Source organism: Crinia signifera, chromosome 1 (assembly GCF_055691185.1).
Source record: "Crinia signifera chromosome 1, ASM5569118v1, whole genome shotgun sequence".
In the NCBI taxonomy this organism is placed as follows: domain Eukaryota; kingdom Metazoa; phylum Chordata; class Amphibia; order Anura; family Myobatrachidae; genus Crinia; species Crinia signifera.
The window spans coordinates 109924900-109941702 of NC_139217.1; the positions used below are offsets into that span (position 1 = coordinate 109924900).

A 16803-nucleotide genomic window follows, 5' to 3' on the forward strand; every position below is an offset into this window, starting at 1 on the left:
ACCCATCCCTCAGCTATAAAATGGGCTAATGGGTGGTCCTGTGCACCCCCGGACCACCCCCTAGATTCGCCTATGTATGGTGTCATCCACCAAACTGCGTCTTCTCTCACCCTGCACCACACCCCCCTCACCCTGCATCTTCTCTCACCCTGCACCATCTTTAACCCTGCGTCCTCTTACCCTGCACCTTCATTCGCCCTGCACTACTCCCCTCACCCTATGTCCCTGTCTACCAATCACCCCCCCCCCTCTTCCTGTCTCCCACTATTCCTCCTCCTCTCCCACTATTCCTCCTCCTCTCCCCTCTCCTCTCTCACTATTCCTCATCCTTTCCCCTCTCCCACTATTCCTCCTCCTCTTCTCCCACTATAAATCTTTTTTTGCAATGATGGACTGAAATCCTAATTTTTAGGAAATTGGGTACACTGCATTTTTAATTGACCACGCGCCTTTTAATTGGCCACGCCCCTTTCTGGATACCCCCACTTTTAAATTTCTACTTCGAGCACATGTTCGGCACATGTTTGGGGCGCGGCACATGTTTGGGGCGTGGCACTTGGATGCTTGTGATAGTACTGTCAGCCTAAAATCTACCAATAAATGCAAACTGTCCACTATACTGTACCATATTCCATCTTGAATAGAGTGTAAATGGATAGGACACGCAGATACTGCCTTGTACTCTCCTACTTGGTAAATATGTATACACTAGCTAAGCCCGCTCGAAGTGGAAGCTTCGAACGCTAGTCTGCTACCTTGTGATTGCCTCTGTGTTTCTGTATGTGTGAAAGAGAAAGATGTAGTTTCAGGTGGCAGTGTTTCAGCGCAACGACGACACACAGCGGTTATTGTTGTGCCTAGGGGCGCCCTCACCCGTAAATCCGCCCCTGTATGTGTGTATATATATACAGGGCTATATTTGTGGCGGAACGGTCCGGAACGCCGTTCCTGAAGTTCAGTTGAAAAATGACCTCACCAGGAACGGCGTTCCGGAAGTTCAACGCCGGGCGCAGGCTGCAGCACAGAGATTGTCTGCAATCTCTGTTTCCACGGCGGCAAGGAAGATGTACTTCCTGCGACTGCCCCTTGACCTCCTACTCCATGGATGCGCCTGACGTCAGTGTCAGTGCGCATCTATGGTGACTCCCGCGCCCGACACCCGCCGATACACGCTGTCCCGCCCGGCGCCCGCCTCTCTTGCTGCTCTCTCCCGCCCGCCTGTCTGGAGCGCCCCAAGGAGTCACTCTCCCTCCGCCTGCCTGCCTGAGGGCGCAGGTGACTGATGGGCTGGAGGTGGTGTGGTAAGTGGTGACTTACTGGTCTAATGCTGCCCCAATCACTGTAGACTGGCCTATTGGAGGGGTTATGTAGCCACTAAGGAGACAGGTCAGGTGGAGACCTGCCCAGCATACCAATCTGCCCCTGCATGTGTGTACCCCAATCTGTCCCTGCATGTGTGTATCCCAATCTGTTCCTGCATGTATGTATCCCAATCTGCCCCTGCATGTGTGTATCCCAATCTGTCCCTGCATGTATGTATCCCAATCTGCCCCTGCATGTGTGTATCCCAATCTGCCCCTGCATGTGTGTATCCCAATCTGTCCCTGCATGTATGTATCCCAATCTGTGCCTGCATGTATGTATCCCAATCTGTCGCTGCATGTACAGTATGTATGTATGTATGTATGTATGTATCCATCCCAATCTGTCCCTGCATGTACAGTATGTATGTATGTATGTATGTATCCATCCCAATCTGTCCCTGCAGGTATGTATCCCAAGATAAGTAAGAAACTGTAAGAGCCATAATGAGGATTCACAGCTGAATCCGTGCACCCCTGAAATAGTCACAAAATCATAACTTTAATAGTGGAAAACCGTACAGCCATTTATACAGGATTGTATCATAACTGGATGCTCTGATACTGTGTGGCTTGTAGGTCTAAACTGTATTGGGTGTTAGATGTATGTTCTATGGGTTCTTTATCCAAGACTGTAAAATATACACTGAATGGGATGTAGTTACCATCCTGACACTCAGGATAGTTATACAAGAGAGCAAGCAAGCTTATGTATAACGGGCATCTCTGTGTGCGGCATATGTATAATGGGCATCACGGTGTGGGGCATATGAATAACGGGCATTTCTGTGTTGGCCATATGAATAACGGGCATCTTGGTGTGGGCCTTATATATAACGGTCATCTCTGTGTGTGGCATATGTATAATAACTGTTACGGAGCGGGGCATATGTATAATGGGCATGACGGTGTGGGGCTTATGTATAATGGGCATCACGGTGTGGGGCATATGTATAATGCAAATCTCTGTGTGGCATATCTATAATAAGCGTGACAGAGTGAGGAATTATGATTTTCTTTTTCTTTTCTATTTTTCTGTAATGCCCCGCCCCTTTTGTAGCTCCTCCCACATCACCGCCCACTTTCTGCCCACGCCCACAGTTCCTGAACCTATTTTCCTACAAAAATAGCACTGTATATATATATATATATATATATATATATATATATATATATATATATATATATATATATATATAGATATATGGTGCAATGGACGTGGCACTCACGGCGACTTGAAAAAAGAGACTCTTGAAGCAGTGTATCACCAATCAACGTTTCATTCTTTAAAGAATTTTGTCAGGATTACAAATAAATCATAAAACATGCTTACCTTATATCCCCACCACACGCTGGGTTGTCCCGTCCCCCCGGTGCTGATCATCATCAAATAAGCGAATTATGTCCAGGGCTGTAATTATATACAAAGTGTGACAGCAAAAAAAGATAACGCCAATACATCATAATAAACAAGAAATAGGCATAGTATCATTTAACCCCCTGGGATGAATCGTATCTAATTTATTGATCCAGAAAGCTTCTCTGCGCATTAAGACCAGATTCCTATCACCTCCGCCTGATAGAGGAGGGATAAAATCTATCATGCGATATTTTAGAGATGTAAGGCCATGCCGAAGTTCAAGGAAATGCCTGGCTACAGGCTGTTCACTGGAACCAGAATTAATGGCATCTCTAATGGCCGACCGATGGGCTGTCATTCTTTCCTTGAACTTACGGCTGGTCTTTCCCACGTACGAGAGTCCACAAGGGCAACTGATAAGGTATACCACAAATGAGCTCTCGCACGTGAGGTGATGGCGAATCTGGAATTTGGTCCCAGAATGGGGATGGCAGAACACATCTCCAGGTACCATAAATTTACAAGTGGTACAAGGACATTTGAAACATCCATGTTTCTTATGGGAAAGGAAATGGTGAAACCCTGCTGCTGGTTACCTCCTCATGATCCCCATATTTTGATGAGATTGTACATCAGAATAATCTGCTGTGAAACTCTTGCAATTTAAAAGCCACTCCTGATCTTTTCCGAATATTGGAAACCCACCGGAGCGCCTTATGAATTACCTGCCTCCAGACTCTATCTGTATAGGACACATATAGTTTCTGCTGGCTACATAATCTGCCCCTGATGAAGTCAGGAACTGACGAAACGCGTTGGGCTATCGTCTTTTGAATTGAGCAGCACTTATTTGTATTTGTACAGCATATGCGCTATCTTTTTCTGAATTGAGCAGCATTTATTTGTATTTGTACACCATATGTATTTGTGATACCCTATTATGGGTTTTTTATTTCTATTTTTATATTAAACGGTAAATTCCGATCTGTATTTGTTGACTATTGAATAGCGCCCTCTGAAACCCCCTTCTTCCCATAGATATATAATACATATATTTTTTTTTGTGTGTGTTCATGTACCTATTGCAGAACTACAAGTCTCAGCAAGAGGAGAGGAGCATGTAACAGGATGTATAAGAATGCATCCTGTACTGTGCCTTCATTATAAGGAGTTAGCTAATGCCCCTTTCCCACTGCAGGCTTTACACGGTAAAATGCCGTTTTTTTAGCCTTTTTAAACGGCTAGAGCTGTAGTGGGAAAGCTCCAGGTTGCTTTACACGGGTAACAAATACCGGTATTTGTTAACCGGGTAAAAAGCAGTGTTTTTACCGTGTAAGAGCCGTTTTTTTGGCAATGGGAAAGGGTTTTAAACGGTATTTAGAAATAATAATAAAGGTTAAGAACATGATTGGTGCATGTGATGTTTTTAATGACAGGCAAGGTTTACTAGAGAGTTTAAACGTGTTGCTTTGTGGTTTACACGGGTAAGTGTGAATGGGACAAAAACTGCTTTTAAACGTTATTTTAACGTTTAAAAGCTGCAGTGGGAAAGGGTCTTTGTGGCTATTACCCGGGTAAAGACACGTTTAAAAAAAACGGGTCTTTACCCGGGTAGGCAGTGGGAAAGCAGCATAAGAGTACATGGGTGATTCAGTAAGGAAATCCCTCAGGAAACATAAGAAAAGTGTAGCAGGAGAAGCCCAGAACGAGGTGTGACAGATGCGACACTAGAACAGAAGGAAGGACAGGGTGACAACTTACAAGGGAAGACGCAGAGGAGAAGGGGACAAGGAAAGGGGAGGTGGTGGAAGGGGGTTGCACAAAGAGACAGCAGGGAGTGGAGAACATGGTATTAGTGCTGGGAGGAGCAGGAGGCTGTGCTGGGGGTGGAACTCTGTGGAGGAATGTGGATGCTGGGCTTGGTGGGTTTGTGAATTATCTGTCCAAACTCGTATCGTCCCACTGGATGGAGCTTATGCTCGTCATGGCGGTGGTGTCAGTGAGCCGCTAACCCTCTCGTCCCTGTGTCACTCCCAGTGCCCCCCCGACTGTCCCTTTGCTCTGCAAGCTGATCCGAGCCCCGGCCGTGCAGCCGCCTATTTATGTGCCTGAGACTCGGTTGCCTATTAAGGGATTTGCAAGGAGGAGGCGGTAGCAGCAGCAGCGCAGCGGCTCTGAGGCTGAGCCAGGGCTGGGGATCAGCATCATGGGGCTGCAGCCCTTGGAGTTCAGTGACTGCTACCTGGACAGCCCCTGGCTGCGGGAGAGGATACGCTCACACGAGGCGGAGCTGGACAAAACAAACAAGTTCATCAAGGACTTAGTAAAAGATGGCAAAAACCTCATTACTGCCACTAAAAGTAAGTGTGCACTCACACCAGCACTGACTGCAGGGCTACTACAGAGCAGTGCAGTGAGCTCATAATGATGTATACCACCGGTTATTGTTGTACAAGTGCAGTTACTCTCAGGGTGTCAGCTGGAGTCAGGGCTGTGCTGCTCTGCCACTTCCCCTGCAGACTAATGCACTGCACACTGAGGGGGCTCTGCCAGTGAGCTCATTAACAAGGCACTCGATACTGTAAGATTATGTGTCTGTGACATAGTTGGATGTCTTGCTGCAGACTAATGTCATACTTATGATTTTTCACTAGATAAGGGGCCAGGTGCACCAAGCTTCAAATAGTGATGAACTACCAATCAACTTTTAACTGTCATTTTTCAAACCCAGCTTGTAACATGACAGCTAGGAGCCGATTGGCTGGTGTGTTACCACTCTCCACTTTATCATTTAACTGAAGCGTGATGCATTTGGCCCAATAGCTTTGTTTATCTTTCATAACAGCTGTGACAAAAGGACAAACAAGGCATTGAATTGGGTAGTCATACCAATTGGGTGCCAGGGTATCATGCCACTCTGCCACCAGAGCAGAGGGTACTTGTGAGTTATCTGGGTGTCCGATTTTGGTACTAGATCGCATGCGATATCGCATGCGATTTGCATGCGATTTAGCATGCGATTTGCATAAGATTTGCTATTCATTTCATTACCCCACTATCCCCAAAGTGTGTCTATCAACGTGAACCCGAAGCGTGGCGAGCCCGCGAGGGGCGGCGGTACGCGTCCTCCGAACTTTTCATGCCCTACTATCCACTAGGGCGTGGAGTGAGAATAGAATAGTGTGGCGAGCGCAGCGAGCCACCGAGCCGAAGCGTGGCGAGCGCAGCGGACACCTGTGAAGCCCGCAAGGGCACGCGGATACCTGTGAAGGTGTCCGCATCCCATCGCGGGGCTCGCTGCGCTCGCCACGCTTCGGGCTCGGTGGCTCGCTGCGCTCGCCACACTATTCTATTCTCACTCCACGCCCTAGTGGATAGTAGGGCATGAAAAGGTCGGAGGACGCGTACCGCCGCCCCTCGCGGGCTCGCTGCGCTCACCACGCTTCGGGTTCATGTTGATTGCCACGCTTCACGCTAAGGGGATAGTGGGGTAATGATGAATAATGAAACGGATAGCAAATTGCATGCAAATCGCAAGTACCCAAAATCGGGAGCCCGGATAACTCACAAGTACCGAGCAGAGGCATTACGCTACCTTGTTTGTTTAACGTGTTGCATGTCATTTTGTTTATAACCAATGTTATGACTGTGGGTTGTCTCCTATGAACATGCTCTTATGTGTGTGAGCAGTAGGGCAGATGTACTATATAATGATGCAGCAGTCAATCAGCTCACAACTGTCATTTTTTTCAAATCATGTAACATGTCAGTTAGGAGCCTACTGCTGCATTATCACCTACCACTTTATCACTTCACCAGACTTAATACATCTACCCAATTATGTGAATGACCTGCATGCATTACATACTGTTTCTAATAAATATGTCACATGTTTCTATTGACTGTTTTGCTGTAATCTGACAGTATGGCACAACAAACTTGTGTTTATCTTCATGGTGATCTAGGTTCCAGAGCTTAGCAGTCACATGTCAGCAATAAAGTCTGTAGCATAGCAGATAGATTTGCCATTGCCAGTGTAGTATTACTTCTGAACAACAAGTCACTTTCGGGACCTTTAAATCCATGCAGTATAACACTTGGTAGGTTGCTTACACCCACGTTATAATGTTATTGCAGCTTTGTGGATAGTGGAGTGAGATAGTTCAGTGCAGTTGCAGAGTGAAATGTTCTGACATGTTAAGCTCCACAGAAGTTAGTTGATGGCCGCATTCATGTGATTCACTATAGTTGCCCAGACAAGAAAGATATGGCTCTACCATAGCTCAGCTATTTTTTTTAAAGAAGATACGCCGGGCAATCTGCCAACATAATACCACATACAGATGGAGTGCCTCTCATACATCCCCAGCCCTCGCCATATGCCCTCTGCTGGCAGAGAGGCGTGCCATCTGCTGGCGGAGAGGCATGCCATCTAACGGGGATGCGCAAGCATTTCACGCGCGCCCCCGTCGCTTGGCGGCGGAATCTCTGCCCATCTCCGCTTCAGGGAGACGGGCAGAGTTGGGGGGGGGGTGGGGTGCGATGAGGCTGCTGAGAGCTCAGTTGGAACAGGGCGCGCAAGTGTCTCGTGCACGCGTACCCCCTTCCGGCGGATAGCGTGGGCTGGCAGAGGCTATCGCCAGCTGTATGAGAGGTGCTCCATCTGTATTATTACTAGTTTTGGTGGAGTCCTATACCGCTTGGGTCTGTGTTGCTTAGGTAGCCTATGTTACCATTAAAGGCCCCATCCACTAGTGCGCTATGGCCACTTTTTATGCGTTTCCAACACATTGCTGCAACGGATCACTTAAAAAGAGGCACATTGCATGTCATTTACCTGCGACTGTGATGTGAGGTGCATTCCCATGTGTATTTGTCGCAGCGTGTTAGCCCTGCTAGGATTGCATGAGATACACTGTATGCAAAAGGAAGGGGTTTTGCTCTCAAATAGCGCCACCAGATGTTAACATCCACCAGAAATGTAAATATAACTTTCCTTTCTCCTTCCAGTGAAAGGCTTTCAGAATATGATTATCAAGGTTCATATACTGGATCTGTAAACTTCAAAAGATAATGATAGTGCAATATCATCTATACACCATAGTTGTAGTTACTGGTTTAATTTTACACTCACAATTTCAGATTTTTAAGATCGCATATAGGTCCACCATATGTGGATATTGCAGAGTGTAGCTTCCCTCCGTATAGACACTGTAAGATCTCAAAAACAAATATCCATAGTGCAATACTGCTGTGTAATTTAAAAGAACACTTTATTGAACAATTACACTCACATTTCATATATAAAAAAATCAGTCCCGGTAACTGATAGTCCAAGCTGTGACTCCTTACTTGTAGTCCTAGACGGTACCTCCGTTCCTCAGATGTGGGTCAAGTGACTTGTAGCCTCTATTGGTGGCGCTATTTGAGAGCACAACAACTTTCTTTTGCATGTGAATTTGTTTGGAGTTTTTGGTGGAGGCTCCAGGTGTCTTCTCACAGCTGCCTACAGAACTTTTTGATTGTTGCGCTAAGGAAAACAGACTTTTGCTTCATATTTGTATGCAAAAGGACCACATACAATGGGGTGGATCCTATTAACCCCAATGTGTGCGGAAGATTCGCCGAATGGGAATCATCATGACACCGGGCGCACTTTACGGCGGGCCGAATTTGCCTCGGGGTGCCAGCAATTTTCAGCGAATTCGGCTCTGTGAAGGGTGCGAGATGGGGTTAATTTGGGTGTAGTTTTCAGCGTGAAAACGGCACGTGACGGATCCCGCTTTTGCTGATGATTCCCTCCGCAGCAGCGCTGACATTGCGGAGAGGGGTTAGAGAATACAGAAATGTGGTACCGCATTTCTGGTTTAGAGCATCCCGCCCTATGTGTGTAAAAGAATGACCCTGGTCATGCCTAAAATAAATTTAGAGCTTGCACCATCATGCCTTGTTTCTGGGTTGAGTATTGTGATCACAATATGCTTCTATTCGGACCCATATGCATCTCTGCGATCTCACCAACTACATCTGAGAGAGCTTGTCGCATCTGGCTGTGTGTATTGGCTGTCCACTGACTACCTATACACTTACTTTGTGGGGAGCTGGCGTCACAACTAAGCAGCAAATTCAAAATGCCAGTTTAGCTGGGAATCGTGACCGACACTTCAAGCAACCAATCGGTAACTTAGCTTGATTGGTTGCTTAGTTGGCGTGTTGACTAGTCGACTGATGTGCTGATCAGGTGTGTACCCAGCTTTAGGATTGCTTGTAAATGTTTTAAGATTAGTACACACAGCTAATATGACCAGACAAAAATAGAAGAGAAGTGCATATCTTCTTACCAACAATATATTTACAATGTAATCTCTCACAAGCATGTGCTTTTCCTTCTCTTACTTAAACCATCTCCAATGGTACCTGTACTTTGTCCTTTTTTTGGCCAGTATTCAATGTTTTTTTTTAGCGATGTGCAGCGAATCCTGTTTAGGATTCGCTGCACAATCGCTGGGGTCCGGAGGGCTGGAGCATTCCATGCCAGCCCTGCCTCTCACCCTATTCAACGTCACAGGGGCTCGCTGCCCCTGACGGCAATTTTTAACACACACACACACCCCCGGAGAAGCCTCCCTGCCTGCACCGGACACTGTATCCAATAAAAACAGAGCTTGGGTGTAGGCTCCAAGTACCGGAAAATCCACCAGTCAGGACTCCCACAAAGCCAACCGACACCCTGGGAGCAGGCCCATCTACCCCAGTCTCCGTCCGTGAGGCTCTGCTGCTGTTTGCATAGTACAGCAGCGGAGGCTGTATGTGCCCCCTGCCCAACTTCCGGAATGAGAGCAAGACGCGGCAGTCAGGAGGTATGGGCCCACCCATTGGCGTAAACAGGTCCTGGATCGAATGACCCAGGTTACCAGTTTACACTGCCCCTGAATCCATGTTCAACCCAGAATATTTCCTGGGTTGAACCGCCGGGTAACAGGACCCAAGTTATTTTTTTGAGCTCATTTACACCAAGCACGGACCCGAGTTGACTCGGCTTTAGTTATTTCTTTGGTGTAAATGGGTATTAGTAGGTCACTTTGTGAGTCTGCTTGCTAATATGAATTGTTAGAAATTGACTGGAAACTCTGACAGTCTGGTAGTATGTACTGTATATGGAAGAGGTTTCCTAAAGATAGGTGCAGTGCGAGAGAAGACTTGTAGGGGTGAGTGAGAAGAGGTTATGGAGCTAATGTGTAAATCAGTGGTGACTTTAGAGATAGTCGTACTTGGGCATTTGCCAAGAGTTCTGTAAGTTAATAGTAGAGTTGGTGCTTGAATATGGAAAACGTTTTCAAGAGCAAGAAATGAAATCTATGTCAGTCTACAATGTTATCTACAGCAATTGTTCTACATTAGTATCATAACCTGCTAACATGCTTCTGTTTTGCACATGGGTATCCTAAAATGTATGAAGTAAGGTTCAGTCCGGCAAATTCCAGCGCCCTTACTAGACCAGAAATGAATGTGGGCAGAGTTTATGGCCATCAAGTTGTTAATGTTTTTTTTTTTTTTTGTACAGAGCCTTTTAATGTTTAGTTTCCAAACCTATGGAAATAGTGACACATCGCACAATACGCTGTGTCTGTTCTGCACCATGTGTTTGCTGCTTGATGCCTTTTCCATTCATACATTGTACTCTGTGCAGATTACAATATCAGAGATATAAACGGTACATGTATAGAGAAGTCATAAATGTGATCATATTAAGCGGATCTAATAAATGGGCAATTGTCCTGTGCTTACCATTAAACTTCCTAGCATTAGTTCCTGAATTGCAGAGCCCATAAATAGGTTCTATGTAAAATCCCTGGTGTCCCGAGAAGACACTTATTTCCTCCCACGTTTGACCAATGTAATCATAAGCTGTCCTGGAAAGTAGAAAATTCAAACAGTTCTTAAATGTAACCTCTCTCTAGCGCCTACCCCGATATAAATAACCTTTATTCCGACTTGTATTACAGGATTTAATGCAGGCATCTTTCCTAACCCTAAGCATTGCTCATGCTATAAAATGCTCCCATCCTGCTAGGATACACGGTCACTAGGTCGACAAGCATTAGGTCTACACCACTAGGTCAACATGACTGAAGGTTGACAGGATCATTAGGTCGACATGGAAAAGGTAGACAGCCAAAAGGTCAGCATGTTTTTTTTGGGGGGGAACCGACATGTGCCGACAGGCAGTATTTCCTGCCCTCCCATCCACTAGGGCATGGTGGGAGAATAAAATAGTGTGCCCGAAACATGGCGAGCACAGTGCTACGTTTCAGTGTCCATATGTCGACATTCGGGACAAAAAAAACTGTGTGGGCCTAATGACCCTGTCGACCTTCAGTCATGTCAACCTTCGTGCATGTCGACCTAGTGGTATCAACATGTCTATCCAATGATTCCATTCCCCTGCTAGAGCTCTGATTTTTCCTCTCTGAATTAATTTTTTTTTAATGGGGCCCGTACACAGCGATATTTGTGCAGTGTTCTGAGTGATACTAGATTCTTCAGCAAGATCGCTCAGCACACAGCAAAGAGACATCGCTGTGCCCTGACCAATTCATATCAATTGCTGGGCGATAGCGCCACACATCACTCTCGCTATGGCCCCTAAACACGGAGAGATCTGGGGTCATTTTCTAATACCACTTTCACACTGCCTAAACGTTTTAAAAACCGGTATTTTGAAACGGTTCTGATCCTTCACATTGCAGTAGATTACCGTTTTAAATACCATTCACATCAGTCAACCCGTTTAATCCCCTGAACACGTTTCAAGGCAGCATGCAGGGGACAGCCTATCACAGGTCTGTAATCTGTTGATTTTACTAAATACCGTTTCAGAGCCATTCTCACTGCATAAAAAACAGCTCTGAAACATGTAGGACTCTGCTTTTTAAACGTTTTGAAATACCGGTTATCTTTAACCGGTAAATGAACTCTTGCGCTTTCCCACTGCAGCCTTAAACGTTTTAAAATGGGGGAAAAAAATGGCTACCGTTTAACAAGTGCGGTGTGAAATGGGTATTAGCGATCGATCTACTGAGATCGCTTAGAAAATGCCCCTACGTGCCCCAAGAAGCCCTTAAACAGCATAATATGCAATGATGATGGGTCTGTTTTGATACAGTTTTAGGTTTCCACTCATGTATTCCAAATGGACATGCAGCCCACTGATGTAATTCCACTTCCTCAGGGCACACACATGAATGAAAACGCCCTGTGTTCTCCAATAAAATAAACAAACCAGGCAAACACAAGCAAACGTGTACATCTCCATTCCAAAATAAACATAGCAGAAAATGTAATCACCACAGTTATCCGTTTATTTTACCCAGTTTTCACGCATGTCATTTATATGGAAAAAATACTCCAGTTTGGTTAGAAACCATTCATTTTGAGTTGATTTTTATATGTATTTGTCTTTTGAGCCCATCAAATGCTAATTACAGGTAGAGCCTGACGGGTATGGATCATAGGATAGACAGACGGGTCAACATGACTGAAGGTTGACTTGGGTGAGGTCTACAAGGTCATTAGATCGACACAAACATTAGGTCGCCATGGGGAAGGTTGACAGTGAAAAGGTCAACATGGATTTTTTTTCACTTTTCTTGTCCCGAATGTCGACACAAAAAGAAGTGAACAGCATGGCTCGATGCGCTTGCCATGCTTCGGGAACATGAAATACCGTCTGTCGGCACATGTTGGCTAAAAAAAAAGTGAAAAACTCCATGTCGACCATATGCTTGTGTTGACCTTCATTCATGTCGACCGAATGCTTGTCGACGTAGTGATCATATTTCAGCCTGACAGCACTCCTTTACCTAATACATCTAAAGCCCACCCATACGTCAGCAAACACAAATTTTATATATATTTTGCACTCATACATTAGATACTTTTCATTGATTTATAAATCATTTTCAGCAAATCCGGATCTGTCAACCTTGATAGGCTCATCAGTATACTAATGACAAATTAGTATATCTGTTGATAGTTGTCATACACTAGCAAACCACAGCCCCAATTCCTCTGTAAAATGAAACATGTTAAAAAAAAAGAAAATCCCATTTTTTTTCTTTTGCTGAAAGTGAGTGTGAATGTATATTGTCACCACTGTTTCCTCTCCTTAACTTGTATAAAATACTTGATGCAATGGAACTGCTCTTAATGGAAAAGCTTTGTGTACTGTAAACATGGCTGGCAACAGACATTTTTTGGAGTCTGTACTCTGAAAAATATATTTCGCACCCACACCACCTGCTTCTTCAGAGGGCTGCACGGCTCGTCCGCAGTGGTAGGGACAGGCAGGGCTCGGTGCGGCATTATGCATATTGATGTCACAACATCAGCAATGCAACATGGGGGACCGGGACCAAATAATTTGATGGCATGGTGGAGGCCTTTGTTGTGCCTGTTAACTCATTTTCACGTAATTTGCTGGAACCCACATACAGTTTGTTGCTGCAGCCTGAGTTTGGTGCCAGATTTTCGGGAGCCCTCTGAACCTTGGGGCTCAGAATGGGTGTCCCTTTTGACAAACAATACCCCCCCCCCTCTATTGCCGGGCTTGACCGTAAATATATTTTTTTTTTTGCTATTTGTAATTTGTTTTATTGGAGATGAAAGCACCTGGCATCTTCCTCTATTGGGAGATGTCTCGTCAATCCTTCAGTAATTTCTTTTGGGTTTGTTGTACAGATCTCTGTGGGTAAAATCAACTAGTATCTTGCAAAAGTGTCTTTTTCATATGTTTTTTTTGTAATGGTTTTAGTATTTTTATTATTTTACTTCATAGTTTTATACTGTTTATGCAAGTTCTTGTTAATTGGGGCAATCGGGATCTTTGTCAAAAGGGGTGACCCGGGTAAAGGTGCCCATACACAGAGCGATGTGCCCCGTACTTTTTGTACTAGATCCCATCGCATCTAGTACAAAAAGCATACAATGTGTTACAGCAGCGTTCTTTTTGTACTCTAGATACAATGCAATCTAGATCAAAAAGTATGTGCCGCACATACTCGATGTGTGTTGGAGCACGCATCACAACCAAAAAATGCACAGTGTATGGGCACCTTTATTCCAGATATCCTGAGGGCAAAATAAAATCTAGTAAATGCATTGCTGTATTATATTTTTGTGTAAAGAAGTGTTGTCTGTATAAAGATCCATGGGTTACAACTTACACAGGATATTTTGAGTTTACTGCATTCATTTTCTTTTTTTCTTTTTCAGTATATGGGGGGGGTATGCAATCTGGGATCACGGCTGGCAATCCCCGCCGACAGCCGTGATCCTGGCCCATTTGCTGTCAGATCGACCGCATAACGACAGACGGGATTCAATGTCCCGCCTGCCGATGGGTGCAAAGAGGGAGTGGCCGCAAAAACGGCCGTGGATTGTCGATCTGCGGCCCTGATAACGACAATCCACGGCCATTATCGGCAGAACAGGCCCGACAGCTTCTGAAGTCGGGCCCGTTCTGCCGCTATCCTGCATCAATGCTGTCGTTAATGACAGCATTGAATAGGGAGCCGCCGCTATTTCCCACATCAGAAATAGCGGCGGCACAATGGATACCCCCCATAGTCTATTGCAGGTGTCAGGTATACTATTATAAAGTTTTGTTATATAGTTTATTTTTATTTTATACATAACCTATCAATAGGCATTATTTTTAAGTGTTCAGTGCATGTTCCCAAAGTCCTTGCTATGTTCAGAAGCAAAAATTCTTTAAAAAATGCCATTCAGTTATGGCATTTCTGTAAAGTAAATAATGCACCTTGTGGCAGGGAAACTTTGAGACATTTTAATGATCACACTTCAAACGGTTTTTTAAAAGGAAGAAAACATACCTGGTTCTGACTGCACTTAAACTATTGTCACCTAAGGCCAAAGACAAAAGTATTTCTAGGTCAAAAGTCTGTACACTTTTCTTGTCTTTTATAACTTTTGTGTGTCAATACATCTGCTAGAAATGCAATGGTTGTCCATTGGAAAGGGTGTACAGTATGTGGAGGAAGGAGTGGGGGCGCCACAAAAGGCATTCCCAAGTCCCAAGCTCATTCCTCAAGGCACAATAACAATGCAGCTTTTAGTGATGAAGCTCCCGAGTATTAATTCAGCTCTCATGGATATCTGTAAAACCAGGACTGTTAGGGGCCTACACACTGTGTGATTTGCTGAGCGTTTTGAGTGATCTGTCCCTGACCGACTATTATCCACCATTCTGAATATTAATCGCCGGGCGTCGCTATAGCTATGGTCCCTACACACGGAGCAATGTAGGGGTATTTTTTAAGCAATCTAGTGAGATTGATTAGAAAATGCCCCTAAATCGCTCCGTGTGTAGGGCCATTAGTGTGCCTTGAGGACCGATGTTGGGAATGCCTGTATTACATAGAAGGAAAATATTGTTCTCTTGTTTCTTTTGTTATGGGGTTTGTTTATACCTATTCATTTTCTATGCGTTTAATAAATGCATAGAGAATTGGATAATAGTTTCATTATAATGTCCTACTCTCTGGGACATGCGGGCGATGCACGCTCTGCCACACTACTGGGAAAGTAGATCAGCCTCCAGAAGATTACCACTTCCAGAAGGTGGTGGTCTGTGGCTGTGTGGGGTAGACATTGTGCCATGTTCCAACTTCTCCAGGGAGCTGGGTAAAAAGCAATTATGAATTAGCCCAACAATTGTGTTCTAACAAATATGAAATTATTGGGAAGTTACTTCGATTCCTGACCACTTAATGCGATGCCTAAAAATGGTTAATAATGCTACCTGAGGCTGGGCTGGCACTGGAAAACCATGAGGGATAAAGGAAAAAAAAGACATTTAAAGTGGAGTATGGTTGGTGACAAAAATAATTTCAAATATTTATTCTAATGTATTCGCTACCTAGTGAAATTCATATGAAAAATCATATTTTGGTACTTGTTTCCTAGCACGGTGCCCGTCGGGGTTAATTGCATACCTTAAGTTACGATTTTCTGTCAATTACCAGCCTTTATTGCCAGCAAAGAGAAAATCGCGTTGATCGCGTCCATCGCATGCCATTATAATGGCATTCGATGTGATCGACGCGATCAACGCGATTTTACATAGGGTACAATGTTAAATGGCCCCCAGACCCCATTTTTTATTGTATGCCCCCCCCCCATTGTTAACGCCACCCCACTATTGACACCAACCCGAAGCATGGCGAGCGCAGCGGTATGCGTCCTCCGACCTTTTCATACCCCCACTATCCACGTCGGCGTGGAGTTGATTGCATATAGAGTGGCGTGCGCAGCGAGCCACCGAGCCTGAAGCATGGCGAGCGGGCACATAATACCTGTGAAGTAATGGGCGTCCCCTCGCAGGGCATGCTGCGCTCGCCACGCTTCGGGCTCGGTGGCTCGATGCGCTCGCCACACTATATAACATCAACTCCACGCCGATGTGGATAGTGGGGGTATGAAAAGGTCGGAGGACGCGTACCGCTGCCCCTTGCGGGCTCGCTGCGCTCGCCACGCTTCGGGTTGGCGTTCATCGTGGGGTGGCGTTAACAATAGGGGACCATTTCACCCATGAGGGGGGCTTGCAATTAAAATTGGGGTTTCGGGGGCTTTTAACATTGGGCCCAATGGTAAAATGGTCTCAGGGACCTTTTTACATTGATTCCAATGTAAAAATCGCGTCCATCGCATGCGATTTGGTTGCATGCGATGCGATCAACGCAATTTTTTTGGTCCCGATAAAAATCGTTGGCGCCGTGCTGTGAAATTCATGATACATAGATGCTTAAGACTCATTTGTTATTTTAAAAAGGTACATTGCTGATTTAATTGGCTCATTAATGTAATATACATTACATTACAGGCTGCTCACAGACTTTGCCCAACAATCCGAAACCAGCTTAAATCTGTTTGTTTTCTGTATTAACCACTTTAGCTGAATGCAGAAAATAACAAGTTTGGATAAAGAGTTAGGAGATCTTAATATATTTATATGGGAGAGAGACACTAGATTTTGAAAAGATTTCATTAATCCTAATGTAT

The 16803-nt window shown here is 44.9% G+C and overlaps 2 protein-coding genes across 6 annotated transcripts in view; one reads left to right on the plus strand and one right to left on the minus strand.

Moving 5' to 3' along the window:
- LOC146059280 (sperm acrosome membrane-associated protein 6-like) overlaps positions 1–2772 on the minus strand; it is a 48344-nt gene extending 45572 nt beyond the window's left edge. The window contains exon 1 of the mRNA XM_083171397.1: positions 2695–2772. The gene's annotated coding sequence lies outside the window, so the exon portion shown is untranslated. The remainder of the gene's footprint in view (positions 1–2694) is intronic.
- Positions 1–16803, plus strand: part of ARHGAP10 (Rho GTPase activating protein 10) — a 286142-nt gene that overhangs the window by 46749 nt on the left and 222590 nt on the right. For 2 of the 5 annotated variants that reach the window (XM_083171359.1, XM_083171352.1), the window contains exon 1: positions 4590–5081. The exons of 2 other annotated variants lie outside the window; for them this stretch is intronic. In XM_083171359.1, the coding sequence (XP_083027485.1) occupies positions 4928–5081 (154 nt within the window). In that variant the 5' untranslated portion in view covers positions 4590–4927. Of the gene's footprint in view, positions 1–4589; positions 5082–16803 lie in introns of those variants that run through there. One more of the 5 variants, XM_083171345.1, reaches the window with a different exon arrangement.